The sequence below is a fragment of the Vulpes vulpes genome, chromosome 3, assembly GCF_048418805.1.
Source record: "Vulpes vulpes isolate BD-2025 chromosome 3, VulVul3, whole genome shotgun sequence".
Classification (NCBI taxonomy): domain Eukaryota; kingdom Metazoa; phylum Chordata; class Mammalia; order Carnivora; family Canidae; genus Vulpes; species Vulpes vulpes.
Genome location: NC_132782.1, coordinates 137,241,178 through 137,257,303, shown reverse-complemented (window position 1 = coordinate 137,257,303; position 16,126 = coordinate 137,241,178). Strand labels below are relative to the sequence as shown.

At 35.6% G+C, this 16,126-nt stretch overlaps 1 protein-coding gene across 4 annotated transcripts in view; it reads right to left on the bottom strand.

The window, feature by feature from the left end:
- The window catches only part of ZNHIT6 (zinc finger HIT-type containing 6), an 87,116-nt gene that overhangs the window by 23,105 nt on the left and 47,885 nt on the right, over positions 1 to 16,126 (bottom strand). For 2 of the 4 annotated variants that reach the window (XM_026004813.2, XM_026004814.2), the window contains 2 exons: positions 8,700 to 8,824; positions 3,873 to 4,919 (listed from right to left, as the gene is read on the bottom strand). In XM_026004813.2, the coding sequence (XP_025860598.2) occupies positions 4,879 to 4,919; positions 8,700 to 8,824 (166 nt within the window). In that variant the 3' untranslated portion in view covers positions 3,873 to 4,878. Of the gene's footprint in view, positions 1 to 3,872; positions 4,920 to 8,699; positions 8,825 to 16,126 lie in introns of those variants that run through there. The other 2 variants (XM_072754705.1, XM_072754706.1) reach the window with 1 other exon arrangement.

Below are 16,126 nucleotides of genomic sequence, written 5' to 3'. Positions count from 1 at the left end.
CATGATGCAGTTATCACTGTTTGCACATACGTGGACTTGGTGGTTGTTTCTGCTGGCACAAATGGACAACTGCAGCCTTTCAATATTTGGTCCACAAATCACTGTCTTGATTAATGCGAAGCTTTAGGAATGCCTTACCCAGTTAATTTCACTTTGTTTTTCTTTTTATATGAGCACAGAGTGATATAAAAACTTGTCTCAGTACCATATTACATCAATTCTGCACTCTTATTTCATATTTTACCAACCCAAATAGGATGTGTCACACAATTAAGCTATGTTTTTGTTCTTGGTGGTATACAAAATGGTGTGTCTTATAAATTGAGGGAGTGTTAGATCTGTTGAAATAAAATGACTAAAAGAGCTCTGTATGAGTATAAACAGTCTAAATTGAGTGTTTAAAAAGCATTATGTCATTAACTGGCAGCAATTTTTTCTTAGTTATAAGATAAAATATCTTATTATTAATGACATTTTAGGTTCAAAAAAATACAGCAGTACCTACTTCACAGGATTGAGAGGATACAACAGCTGATAGTTATATTTATAATGGTGCCTTGCTCATGCTAAGTTCTACGTTTTTAGTTATTAATATTATCCTATTAGAGATTTTGCTATAGGTTGAAAGAGATCTATAAAAACTCAAACTTTTTATAAATTTTTTTTTTTACCTAGAGAGCTTTCCTATTCCTCCCACTTCATCTCAACCCTTTATTGAGGGCTTACTTCATGCCAGTAATTGTGCTTATCTTCTCATGCAAGTATCAACTATAGGTTTGGCCTTCAAGACTAGAAGGAAAATATTCAAGCTTCATCATTTATCATTTAGCTATCTGACCTAAGAGTAAGCTTTAACCTCAGTGCTTGGATTTTTCATCTGTAAAATAGATTTATAGTAAATCCTGTCAGTAATGCTGTCAACATGGCCATTTCTATTCTTCATCTAACCCCTGTTCATAAGTGGCAGGTGGGCTCAAATTCTTAACTCTTGGTAAAGGTGAGGAATAAGGAGAGGGGAAGTGAAGGTGGGAAAGGAAGCAGCAGGCTATCTCTGAGAGTGAGGAAACAGGGTGGATTAATTTCAGATAAGGATGAGGAAACAGGCATTGACTGGCATCCAGATTGCTGGACTCACTCTGTTATCCTAGATGTACAAGTCAGATATAGGACTCACAATTGTCCTATCAACATTTTAACCTGAGTGGACATCTGCTACCATGTGATGCCAAATTACAGAATGGACTCAGGATTCTACTGTTAGACACCAGGAATCCTGGACAGTTAGTTGTACCAACTCAGTCTGCCATACCTTTCAGCCTGTAATAATGCAAACCCATTTCATGTTACTAGATGTTTTGTATCCCACTTACTGTAGGGCTTTCCTATCACATCTACTTCACTGGACTGTTGTGAAGAAATCTTAAATGTTGATCCAAGTATATAAAGGGCTAGGGATAGATAATGCTTGGTATTTTGTAAGCTATTAATACACATTAGTATTTTTTAAAACTCTATAATGGCAACTCAAAGCAGTAATAATAGCATCAAGTAGGAATTAAAATCTCTATGTAAAGCCAATGAGGGGCTTATAGGTTAGTTTTGAATTTTACTCATGTTATTTCAAATCAGAAAACTCTTGCTACTCCAACTCAAAGAGGGTACAATGGACATCAGTTTTGTATTCTCAGCAACCATCTTGCCTCTTCTGCTCCCTACCCTCTTCCTTTTCCTGATAATTTCCTTTTCCTCTGGGGTTCTCCTTTCAGGACAGAATGTGATGAAATGTGGGCAAAATCAAAGTTCTTTCCCAAATTTTGCATAACTTGTTGCCATGCTTTGGTTATGATGATGTAAGTTGATACTGTCAATGGCTGCCATCTACCATTCTCACCTCACTGCCTCTCTTCCCCAAAGAGAAAATCGGCCTGAAAGAGAAAAGCAATCTAGCAAAACACAAACCAACCCAGAGAAACACAAGTAGATGGAAAGATGGCTTCCTAGGGTGTTTAGACCAAGTCATGCCTGGACTTCCTTGTATATGAGCCAGTAAGTTGCCATTCATGCTTATGCTAATCTGAGTTTCTGTTACTTGCAACTGAAGAACAATTGGTTAATAATCAAAAGTATACGACATCTACTTGAAAATAAATTTTAACACAGTAGTATATGATTAAATAAAAGTAGGCTAGGTATCTTTACTTAAAACTTAATGACTAATATGAAATCAGTGCACATAATTAACCAAATTAAACCAAATGTATAAAGAAAACTGTTGGTATTAGAGTTATGAGTTTAACATTTTATTATACACCCTGAAACCTGAATTGCACTACTTGCTACAGGGAAACAAATTGGCTCAACTACATTTTGGAATCTTAAATATCTATTATACTAACTCTCCTTAACTCCTATTTATAGTATGAACAGGTGCAAGCTTTGTTTACTGTAATTTACGGCTACTAATCCCATATACAATAATTAGCAATTATGAAAGGCCTACCTTGCCTTTGAAATCATTGTTTAAAAAATAAAGAAGGCCAGGTGAAGCTCTTCCTCCTTTTAAAATGTGATTCGTGAACAAAATGCAGGATGTTGAACCTAACATGGGTCAGGGAATTTGTCTATTCATCCAAATTTGTCAAGAATCCAAATGGAGAGGGCCTCAAAAAAAAAAAAAAAAAAGAAAAGAAAAGAAAAGAAATTGAGTCTTAATACTATGAACTTCTAGGGCTCTCAATGAATTATTCCAACTTCACTCCCTCCAAGTAGTTATCCTGGTTATTCACTCAAACATGTTTATTGTAAATCCTGTGGGGTATATAAATCAAATGAGCTGATAGTTATATTTAAGGGAACTATGCTAAATTCTTTCCCAAGGAACAGTCTGTAATTGGAAAATCTCACAGAATTCTAGACTACAGGGATGGCAAAGCTGCATTGCAGTGTGCAGACTTTTCCCCGTTTCATTTTTCACCTGGGCAGGGGGGTGAGGATAGGGGATGGGGTGGACAGGATAAATCCTTTAGTTGTCCAGTTTTCAATTTAAATTCTAGAAGACATGGCAGCCTAGGTGGCTCAGTAGTTTAGCACCGTCTTCAGCCCAGGGCCTGATCCTGGAGACCCGGGATTGAGTCCCACGTTGGGCTCCCTGCATGGAGCCTGCTTCTTCCTCTGCCTGTGTCTCTGCCTCTTCTCTCTCTGTGTCTCTCATAAATAAATAAATAAAATCTTTTAATTAAATAAATAAAATTCTAGAAGACATGCAACTGAATATTTTTCTTGGAAATGGCACTATGTCATAACAGATTTCACTATCAGGAAATTGCTCTCCATTCTGATATTCAGATCATATGCTCCTGTTGTATACTTTCTCACTTTTCCCAATAAAACTTCTGTGACACATTTGATCCAATTCATCCTATTTCTTGCCTGTTTTGAGAAAACAAATTTCACATCTAGATTAAATATAAATCCTTTGAAAATCCCCAGAAATACTCTGAAAAAGATAATTCTACACAAACCTTTCACTGTATGAGGAAGATTCCTGAAGTTGTTTTAGGAAGTATTCCTATTTCTCAAATTGCAAGGCCTTATTTTCTATAAATCACAGTTCCACTATTACTTTTACATGAAGGGTCCTTGTGGCATTATTGTCTTTGGATTCACTTCTCCAGTTTTGATCCCCAGGTTACAGATATTTGTGTTCTACAAGTTTCTCCTATTAGTTCGCATTTCTATTTTTCTCAAGCCTCTTTAATTAATGCCTCTGGCTTCCTTTGGTCTAAAACTTATTCCAATTATAAACTAAAAGCGAATTCACCAATGTCCCATTTTATCATTGTTTTCTTAACCATTACGTACACAGATGCAACACAGATGTAATAATCTTTTACTTTTTTATAGCCATACTGCAATTTCATAACTGTATAAATTCCAATAAAACTAGGAAACTTTAATTTTAATATGTGAGATCATAATGTATACAGAGCTGCCATAAGGTATAAATTAAGCCATGTATATACATAAATGCACATATACATTCCAGTAACACTTTGAAGAGTTCCAAGTGTTTCTTTCTTTAGTTATTGCTAGATGTTTCAAAACAGCATAAAACTGCTCATCACAACACCCCTGTGTGGTAATGAGGAGAGTGGAATGGGAACAGGATGAAAGGCACAGAATTCATAAGACACAGTTCACTGTGCAAACAAGGAGAGCCAAACTGGTGAGCACCGATGGTTCAAGCAATGAGAAGCCATTGATTTTGTGAACTGAATATTAGTAGTAGTTGATAGTATTTACTTATCCTTTACATGTGACACTGTACTGGATGCTACCCAAGTAAAAAAGACCCACTCTGTCATCTTAAGAGGATAAATTACAAATAAACCCTAAAGACAAGAATGGGCAATTGATCTATCAGTCCTCCTGTGGCTACAGGTGTGTCACACGGCCTTTATGTTTAGTGAGGTTCCACCAATGAAGTGCCAACTTTGTGGATGACACAGGTGATCCTTGGGTTTGGTCTTGCATCAAAGTAACAAAGTTTTCAGCCTACAGAATTAAGCATATTAAAACCCTGGGCCTAACTAAAATAAGCACTATCCTGGTCAGGTGGAGAAACGGGTTATTACTAGGAATAAGGGCCTTACAAGTCAATTCAAGAGGCTAGAAAATTCATCTTTTAAAAGAATTTTTTTTAGATTGTTTAATTACTTAAACAATAATTTTTAAATTATTTAGATTGTTTAATTACTCTCAGAGAAACAAAAAATTTCAACCACCCACTGACAATATCCCAGTCATCCAACAGCTAGTCAATGCACAGTCCTCTGCAATTGTCTGGGAATTTTCACCTTCTTCCTCCAGAAGAAGTGCTCAATTTTCATTGCCAATGTTCTTGGTAGATTCACTTTTCACTGAAAAAAATAAGTAAACATACAGTCAAGTGTTTATACTGTTTCTGTTTAGCTTGTTCTGTTTTTCCTTCTTCTCTCTTCCCTTCTGATGCATACCAACAGCACTGCTCATAGGACAGGCAAACCATGTCATGTTCCAGGCAGCAGGGATATACAGTTCTGGCCACAATAAAGAAACGATGTCTGAGAGTGGCAATTATATTTTGTGAGGCAACATCCTTCCTGACTCTGTGGAAGACTTGGGAATGGTCACTTCACAGTGTGGTTATGATCCCATATTCGTACTACTGAAGAGATCACTATTATCACATAGGCTGGCCAAGTGTGGTTGGAATAAGTTTTTCCATAAATTTTTTTTTTAACTTAAAATTGAGGGTCAGTATATGCTGAGTGAATGTGGGCTGAGAAGACTAGCTAATCGCCATCTCCTTCCTTTCATAGGAAAGATAACTTAGAGCAGAAATGGAGCTCCTTTAAAGGAGCTGTCCTAACTGGAGCAAGCAAGACTATGATTCACTTACTAAACTGACAGTTCCTTAAGGATAGAGACTAGATCTTTCCTCTTTGTATTTGACTTCCCAGTGTAGCCTGTTTGCTGAATCAGTATGAATACAAGTCACTTTTTGTTTTTTATTCAGCAAAATGGGACCCAGAGTAACAGCTCTGTTTCATTGCATAATGAAGCTAAAAAGAAGTAATACATTAAAACACTATGAAAATTAAGGTTAAAATACAGATTGTTTTGCTTCAGGATTATAGCAATTTATTTCCTTAGTGTAGATAAGGGAACTAAAGCTCAGTGGCAGTGAATGCTCAAGGACCCACAGCTTAGTAAGAGCTGATGCTAGAATCATATACCTAGATCTTGCCTCATATTCAACTGCCAAGTTTCTTGGTCAATGGTACCTAGATTTAAGATTGTCCCAGTAACCAAAATGTTTACTGAATCCTTTTTCATGAGTGAAGTATTGAAACAGGGTCAATCCAAGATAGAGTCCTGATCTTTGTGGAATTTTATATAAACTATCAGAGTCCCTCAAGCATCTCTATGATAATATAAGTCAGTTGTTTCTCCTCTGGCTTTCTTTGCAATTTATACAAATTTTATTATAGCACCTATTGCACACTAAAGTTTACATGTGTGTTCTTCTGCTTGAGATCCATCCCCATCTCCCCATCCCAGTATGTGACACACACAATGAAAGAGAGGAAGAAAAAGGGGGATAAGGAGGAATGAGGGGACGAGAGAGGGAGGGAGAATGGATGAAAGGATACGCATGAGTAGCTCCTATGCTATGTATTTTCACTAATTCAAGTCATTAGTTTTGGGCTGGATTCCTTTTCAAAAAGCAGAGATATTACCCCCCCCCCCCCAAAAAAAGAGCAGAGATATTCTCGACTGAGTTATAACAGTGGAAAAATACATTTCTCTGATATTTTTAAATTAACAGAACTTTGTACTACTGAGTTTGGGGGAAATGCTTCCCTTTCTATGCTTCCTGAAGTTGCCTGTTTTCTTCTTTTAATGGCACTCCATTCTTTTTTTCTTAGACTGAAATGCAGCATGCTCTCAAGTCATTTAAATCCACTAGCTAACTTTGGTAAATAGGGACCCGTGAAGCAAGTAACACCATTCTGAGCACCTCCCACTGAACTAATACAAGATGGGTGATTAGCACTCCACATTTTCATTCCATTGGGCTACCTTAACTGCTCAACCTTTTATAGTCAACATTTTATAATCCTTAAAAAGCAAAAAGCAAACAAACAAAACTTGCCTATTGCCCATCAATATTGGCAAACCTTTGAAAAAAAGTTATGGCAATCTACAACCATAACAAACATATTAACAATGATCAAGTGTGAAAACTACTGAATGCCAGCCCAGAAACACATTTTACCCAAACTAGAAGAGAGACACCTTGTGCTATGAACTCAAGATCAAAATCCAACATTTTTGCCTCCGGAGAGAGAAGGAATTTCAAGGCTTTCCAAAGAAAATGCCCTGTTCTTATATAACTCTCCTCCTGCATTAAGGGACCACCCTGCAGAATATCCCAAACTGTGAGAATGTACAAAGAAACTGATACCTTGAAGTGCTCACACAAAGAAATGCATGTACAAAAGACCTGGCATTATTTTTAAAGTGTATTTATGATGTGACAACACTTGTATGGTTCTTAAAATCCTGTCAGACCTTCTTTAAGTATTTTGCCACAGTAGCTCTAAATGATCCTCTATCCTGAAAGCACTAGTCACTTGTCTTCCTGTAAATAAGTCAAATATCATATACCCACCAAAAAATAGCAAATTTTACTTAATCAGGTTCCAAGCACACTACAAAAGTAGCCTTTTCATTTTGCTTCGTTACAGGAAGCCTTCCTTCAGTGTGCATTCCTAAACAAGGTGAAAGAGGAGCTGTGTGCTCTGTTTATTTACACAGACGTGTTTGCCCTGGCTAGTAACCCACATTACTAAACAACTTTCCCTGAAACCAACATTTAGAGAGCTATGTGAATTTTATTAAGGAAAAAGTAAGGTTTTACAAAGCTTTAAAAAAAAAAATAGAAACTGGTCATTTACAACACACTTGTAATTTGAGAAAATAAAATCAGATATTCTCAAATTGTGAAAAATATATAAAAGTCAAGAATTAACCTAAAGATTTAGAGGCCCATAACTGATTATTAGAAACTTCATGTTTGCTAGCTAAAATTCTAGTTTCAAATTTTAACGCTGACAAAATTTCGGTCACTTTGAAAAAAAAAAATTCTCCTATTCACTTTTAACCAAGAATAAACACCTATTATATACATGTAAGAGAACACCTTAAAACAAAGGTTACTGATTATTTCAGCTTATATTGCTGGTGTAACAATAAAATCCAAACCAAATGTTTCAAATAATATTATTTAAGAAATAATTTCCATCCATCCAAGGATTCACTGGTTGTCTGGAGACTGTTACAATGAAAGTTGGCCTGTAACTATTATTCTTAGCTAGAAATGCTAATGGTTCTGAGTTGAGCCACCTCTCTCCCTTTTAAAAAGTAATTTCTGAATTTTACTCACATCCTCTAGAATTTACATTCAGAAACACAAGAAGCTTATTTTAATCAGTAGTTGCAAATATGGGTAAGTCATTTTATATACTGAACTTTTACATATACCATTTCCAGTTTTAATACTTCCAACTCCACTACTCACCAAAGTGTGGTAAGTATATACTTTTAAAGAATCACTAAAATGGGAGGAATATAGCCAAAGAAACAAATATCAAGGAAAATAAAACCAGTGTGTTAAGAAAAAGGAGACAAAGGTCAAGTTAATGACATTTTAAACATGATGTTCTTTCAAACATTATTCCTTTCTATATGGTGAGACTCTAAAAATGTTTATAATCCCTCATTTTAGGAATCTCTAAGTAAAGAGTTTTAACTAGGTAGTAAATTTATCTGATATTGGACAGACTGTTACTTAAAGGCTATTAGCTTTAAAAAGACACACACATATGGAACTCAAAGCAAAAAAAAGTTCTTTTATAGCCATTCAAACTTATTTTTTTTAAATTGATATTACAAACTATGTGTTCTCAAACATGAGAGAATTAGCAGCTCATTCATTTAATTCTTTACATTAACTATAGCTACCTATAGAGAAAATTCAGTTAAGGGTATACATATAGTGGGAAAACAGATATATACAGAAATAAAGACAGTCATGTAATTGCTCAGGTTCACTAGAGTCATTCTAAGCATTATAGGAACAACCTGACATTTACCTTGGTGAAGAACTTCCATATTATGACTGGCTTCTTTTAATACCACATGTAATGTTGGATACTCAATGATCACTTTGTTCCTCAAATTGTCACGGAGACTTTTGCAAGGATCCAGTTCATAATACCTTACAAAAAAAAAAAAAAAAGCAAAACAAAAATAAAAAACACCTTTACGATTCAGTTACTCATAAATAAAATATATCAGAGTCCTGTACATTAAAATTTTTTAAATGTTAATGACATTAATTCAATAGTTATTTCCTTACAATAAAGTAAGTTTAATACCTCTAAGAAAACCAGGTAAAAGTGCTATTATTATACAGGTTCTAAAACTAAATCAAGAGCAGATAAATAAATTTGACTTTAGAAAAGTTTTAGAAGAAATCATTTTCATATCAAGAAATAAAGACTTTTATATAGTATCTATGATTTATTTTTAAAATATTTTATTTATTTATTTGAGAGAGAGAGACAGAGCCAGAGCCAGAGCCACAGAGGGAATATAAGCAGAGGGGAGGAGCAGAGGCAAAAGCCAACCCTCCACTAAGGAGCGAGTCAGATATAGGGTTTGATCCCAGGACTCTGAGATCATGACCTGAGCTGAAGGCAGACACTTAACTGAGCCACCCAGGTGCCCCAATATCTACCGTTTGTTTGTTTGTTTGTTTATTTATTTATAGATTTTATTTATTTATTCATGAGAGACAGAGAGAGAGAGGCAGAGACACAGGCAGAGGGAGAAGCAGGCTCCATGCAGGGAGCCTGATTGGGACTCAATTCCGGGGCTCCAGGGTCACGCCCTGGGCCAAAGGCAGGTGCTAAACTGCTGAGCCACCCAGGGATCCCTATCTACTGTTTAATGTGTCATGAATTCTTCTTGGATCAGGCAATGACTAGCAATGACTAGTTCAAAATTCAAATTTCCCAAATATATTTAGTTTGAGCCTTAAAAGAAAAACAAAAAACTATCCTATGAGAATTTCCAGTAATATACAGTGTTAAAATAACTGGCTACAAATATCTTTGTAAAAAGTTAATTCTAATTATAGTTTCTAGAAATTTACTTTGCCATACAATTAAATTTGGCCTTCCTTTATTTTAAAATTAAAAAATAAAAAACAAAAAACAGGCTTGAATTTCTGGAAATTTAAGGAATATGGAGTTTATCAGTCATGGTATCATGACATAGCTGTCAAATGTGTCATAGGTAATTAGATGCTAATGTTCCTTAAGGTAGGAAACTCTCAAGTCATTACTTAAAAATAAGATTTTTTTTTAGTTGATTAAAGATGTATTCCCCTAACATTCCTTCCCCTTTCTCTGGGTAGCAGAGAAAAGGACAGAATTTCAGCTAGCTCACTAGGAGTTGCATATGGGAATGTGTTGGCATGTGAATATCATGTCACGTTAAAGAGGAAAAAGTTGAGAACATGTCCACCAGTGTAGTCATAATTCCCCAACTTTTTTCTTCCATCTTCACCAATTACAGATTATATTCACGTGCAAAATGCACATCCTAGGATACCCAGCCTGTAACGCCATCCTTTTCCCTCCCACTCAAGAAAGCTCACTGGAATACAAGTAATCAAGAATGAGGTTATCACCGGAAAACATTTGAATCTGCTGTAATTTTGTCTAAGAGTAAATCATTTACAAACTTTGGTATTTCCTTATTAGTAATAGGTTATTTGCACCATAACTCACAGCTGACTGGGACATTCAGGGCACTTAGGAAGAACTCCTGGTATAGTGATTTCTCTGCAAGTTTGTCCCATAGAATACTTTTCAAATACGGGAAAACAAGTGCTTAACGAAATGCAAAGACAAGCTCCCTATAGAAACTGATTTCTTTTTCAGAATTAGGTGACAAGTAAGAGAACAAATGTACTTGACTTATGTTTGCCTGACCACATGCTCCGCCTCTGGAATTCAATTCTTCATTTTAGAATTACAGAAAATTTTTTATGTTGAAAAAAACTTGAAATGCCAAATACTCAGTTTTCCTAAACCAGCCACCCTAGTGCCCATAGGCCACGGAATGCATACATTCTTTTCCCTCTGTAATGTAACACAGATGTGCTTACAATACTTTAAAAGTGGTTCCAGCATTCAAGGATTAAATGCTTCACATCTTTTAAACATTATTTCCCTTTGAAATAAGCAGTGTTTTTTTTTTTTTTAGTTAGCAGTAATTATACATAAGAGAAAAATGAGATTGAATTAGATATCAAAGTATAAGATTGACTTTTAAAGTAAAATATAAAACGGATATAACCAAATTTTTCTTAGTAGAAAATAAGGCTTGAATTTTCAAATAGGAAATTTTCAAGTAGTATCTTATAAACACTTGCAGTAACTTATGTGTATTTTAAACTGAATCATAAGAATTCTATTGAAAGACATTACACAAATAAGGGAATGTTTTCTACTCATTTGTTTTGATAATTTTCAGTGTAGATTTAATGTTTTAAGTAATTTGTTCTTTTCTTAATATTAAATCTTCATTAGGTTTTTCTAGATTTCCAAAGCTGAATTAAAAAAAAAATTATTCAAAAGCCACATGGTAACTATAAGCCTACTATTCTTGCTGATACAGTATAAAATACGTTCCCAGAAGAGAAACATCTCTGGATAATTGAAAATTACCAATGTAATAAATTGTAAGTTACTTCAATCTTAAAACTACAATGATTTTATTTGTTTAATTAAAAAAAAATTTTGGTCCCTGTTTTATGTGTATAGCAGGACCTTTTCTTTCTACTTTTTACAAAGCACTTAGGATGCAAAAATTTATAAGAACTTAAAATGGTTTATTTAAAAAGTATTTTATTCAAACACAGTGAAAATCTGGTACGTTGTATGGTTTTCATTAGAACCACTGATTTTTACTTAGTATTTACCCTAAAATGTTGCAAACTTCTAATCACAGCAATATTGCTATTCAGTGTCAGGAAGCTTCTAGGCTTCAGCTTTCCAGTTAAAAGAGATTGGACTTTACTAGATAACCTTTTAGGTGAAATCCTGAATTTCTTTGATTTTTCTACTACTAGTGGTTCTACCATTAAAATTTGCCCATATTTTTAAAAAGAAAATTGTGTGAACTGTTTATAAAGAAAAGCTATCACATGCATACGGGGTAACATTTTGTAATTTGTAGTTAATTGAAGCAGCAACTTTTACTGGCTGCTTGGATTTGGGATCTAATGCTTTGAGTTAAATTCCTGGCACCATCATTTACTGGTCTATGATTCTGGACAAGTTATGTTACTTCTTTGATCCCTAGTTTCCACGCTTGGAAATGGAGAGAATGACAGTATCACTTCAGAGAGTTATTGGGGGGTAGGGGCCGATTAAATGATAAAACACAGAAACTGTTCGCTCATTTACTTAAGCCATGAACAAAGTTTTACATTTGTGTTTACCTAAAATAAAACACATTCTGATAGAAACTTTAGTTCAGGACAGTCATTGAACTTCTTCAGAGTAACAGAGAATGGCACTTACTATGTAAGCACAGAAACACGTATTTGCCTTTTTATACATTTTACATTTTAAATATAGAATTACAACTTTCAAAGTATTATTTTAGATCACATTTACTTCTAGAAGGCTAAAAGTACTTTGAATGTTTCTATTTCTATTATCCTTAGGCAAGTTGTAGAGTCCAGCTTGGCACAGCCTAAAACATTTAGGCCTTAGCTCTTTTGCAAGCCATTAAGTTACTGAATCTAAGGGGCAGCTTTATCTCTTTGAAATTTTCTCAAACTCTGGAGTTCCCATTAGTAGAATGGTTCTGCTACCATAAGACAAACAAATTAGGTTTGGAAGAATTAAGACACCAACATTTGTCTTTTTTTTTTTTAACCCTCAGGGACCCTCTCAGACATTTCCTCTTGTTATTTCACTTGCTCACCCTCACAGGCTTGCTAGCTGACCCTGCTCCAGGCAGCTTTACAGGGGCATTATAAGGGCAGCATGGCTCAGTAGGCTAAACAGGTGTTACAGTGATTGACATTATATAAATAAAAGTTGTCTTCATAGTCAAGGGTATGCTTTTAATTTTGGCTCTGTTACTAACTTTCAAAGAAACTGGCCAAGTTCTCAAACTTTTTCCTCTATTTTATTTGCAAATTAGGATTTTAAGAAATTTCTCCTAACTCAAAAGAAGACAGAATTTTAAAAAGTCACAAACCACTTTATTTCCCATCTGATCAATGACACCCGAGATCGTCTCCCTTTCCCCTCCTCAAGTTGCCAAGGATTAAATGCTTGGCATTTAACAGTATGAGTATTCTCTAAATTTAATAATTCTCTAAATTTAATAATTTGATATGGGGCACCAGTCATGAGTTGGGTAGTACAGACATATGCCTCCTCATTCAGAAAGCTCAGCAGTTTGTAACTGTAATGGTAAATGATTCTAGTCTATCCATGGTATGAAACCTATGGGATGTGGTAAAATAAAGTGACCAATTACATATCTTAAAAATTTAAGGAGGGTCTTACAAGGCTCTTATTTGTTCTACTCTCCATTTGTTCATTTGATCTCAAGGTCCTTAAGATCTATGACTCTTCTAAAATCTTAAAAAAAAAAAAAAAAGGACACCAGGGTGGCTCAGTGGTTGAGGGTCTACCTTTGGCTCAGGATGTGATCCCAGAGTTCTGGGATCTAGTCCCACATCGGGCCTGCTTCTCCCTCTTCCTATGTCTCTGCCTCTCTCTGTTTCTCATGAATAAATAAATAAAATCTTAAAAAAAAAAAAAAAAGATCTGTGACTCCTCAAGGGTACTCTATTTTCTTCATCAGTATAATGATGGAAAAGTTATCTAGTCAACAACTAGCTTGTAAAGATTAAATAAGTAAATTTAACAGATGAAAATGTTCCCGAAGTGGAACTTGTCTAACTAGTATCAGTAATAAGATTTTATTTTTTTATTTTATTTTATTTTTTTAAAAATGTATTTATGATAGGCACACAGTGAGAGAGAGAGGCAGAGACATAGGCAGAAGGAGAAGCAGGCTCCATGCACCGGGAGCCCGACGTGGGATTCAATCCCGGGTCTCCAGGATCGCGCCCTGGGCCAAAGGCAGGCGCTAAACCGCTGCGCCACCCAGGGATCCCCAGTAATAAGATTTTATACTCCAAATATTTTTTATACTAAAGCACCTCTAGAAGGGAATTGACATACTGGGCAGGAATTATGTTCATGATCTATGACAAGACTAGGAAGTAGAAAAAGCATGATCTTGCAGACAGACCTAAGTCCAAATCCTGGCTTTGTAACTGTGAATTGGTTTCTTTTTGGTAGGTCAATTTCTCAGAGCTTAAGCTTCCTATCTTGTAGAGATATAGTACATACTTTATTACAATTAATGCATGTGGAAATGTAAACACTTATTCATCAACTGATTTCTCAAATATTTACTTAGTGTTTACCTTATACAGATGGTCTGCCAGGTAACAGAAGTTCAAAGACAGTTTATTGAGAGTACTAGTCAAAAAATAATTATATTTCATTGGTACAAGTGTCATGATAGAAATCTAAAGCTATGGGGATGTCTGGGTGGCTCAGTGGTTGGGCATCTCCCTTTGGCTCAGGGCGTGATCCTGGAGTCCCAGGATCAAGTCCCACATCGGGCTCCCAGCACAGAGCCTGCTTCTCCCTCTGCCTATGTCTGCCTCTCTGTGTGTCTCTCATGAATAAGTAAATAAATAAAATCTTTAAAAAAATTTTTTTTCTCTTGTTTCTTACATACCTGCAGATATTCTTTCAGGTTGCCCAGTGCCTTCAATATTTAGGCACTTCATTTGCTAATCCTGGCTACCACTCTTTCTTAACTGGTTCTTAAAATCCCTCCTCCTTCAAGTATTTTCTTCTAATTGACATAGGGAATTTTAATTAGTCTTATTACTCTTGTTAAGGAAACATTTTTCTTCTGGTACTAAATTGAATGTAAGCGTATGATTAGTACAGACTCTTAAGTATCACTTTGCAAAATATGATCAGTTTCTTCAGGTAAACTTTTGCTTAAACGTTAAATAAATAGGGGGCAGCCCGGGTGGCTCAGTGGTTTAGTGCCACCTTCAGCCCAGGGCCTGATCCTGGAGACCTGGGACAGAGTCCCATGTCAGGCTCCCTGCATGGAGCCTGCTTCTCCCTCTGCCTGTGTCTCTGCCTCTCTCTATCTCATGAATAAATATCTAAAAAAAAAAAAAAAAAAAGTTAAATAGTTCATGAATTAATTACACCACAGAATTACATTACTTTCAAAATGGCAAGAACTTACTCTAGTCTTTCTTTTTTTTTTTTTAAACATTTTTTTTTAAAATCTTTATTTATTTATGATAGTCACAGAGAGAGAGAGAGAGGCAGAGACACAGGCAGAGGGAGAAGCAGGCTCCATGCACCGGGAGCCCGATGTGGGATTCGATCCCGGGTCTCCAGGATCGCGCCCTGGGCCAAAGGCAGGCGCCAAACCGCTGCGCCACCCAGGGATCCCTACTCTAGTCTTTCTTATGTTTTTCAGCTGAGGGCCATGAAGCCCTGAGAAATTAAGTATCTTAGGGTCACACAAGAAGATGCAGGGTTGGGCTATAAAGCAGATCTTGAATTCCTTCACTCTACTGTTCGCTTGTTCACTTATTCCTCACCCAATTCATATTTACTGAAGGTCTGCCTTGTACCAGACACTGTTCGAGGCACTGGGAAAATAGTTGTGAACTAGAGGTGAAGGATGAAGCTTTTCAAGAAGAAAGTATAGGTACAACATAGATACAGTCAGCAGGAAGCTAGGTGTCCACAGGACTCAGTGCAAAGTAAATATGGGAATATGCACAGAATTCATAGTTTGGGTAGTTATAAAAAAATTAAAAGAGAAAGGTCTGCTTGGAGGGGAAGTTGAAGCTCTTTGGCTAAAATACAATATCTGAAATCACCTAGAAATGTCAACTAATCATGTCATTATTCCCAGTGAAGAGTATATAAAGTTGGTTACAAATTATCATATAACTAGAATGTATAAATTTAGTACATTAACACTGAGAATTAAATGTTTCCCAAGCTTTCAGAGAAAATTCTCGTTTTATATTTCACATAATTCCTGTAACCAGTAGTCAATATAGTATATATTTGAAATGAAATCATTTACTATGGAAACTGTAGACTTACAATCTAGTAACAATCTGACCATCATATCACTGTAGATTTACTCTTCTGTGCCTCTCAAATTAAAATTCTCAAATTCACAGCTACTGAAACTTTAATAGTTGTCCTTGTATCTGTCCTGTAAACACTAACCCAGCTGTGCCAACTAGCTGAGCTTAAGCTTCCTTATAGCTAAATTTACAGTTCTTATCATAAAGCTGCTTCAAGCAGTATGCCACGCATAAAACCCACTGGACATGTCTTCTCTGACAAAAATATTT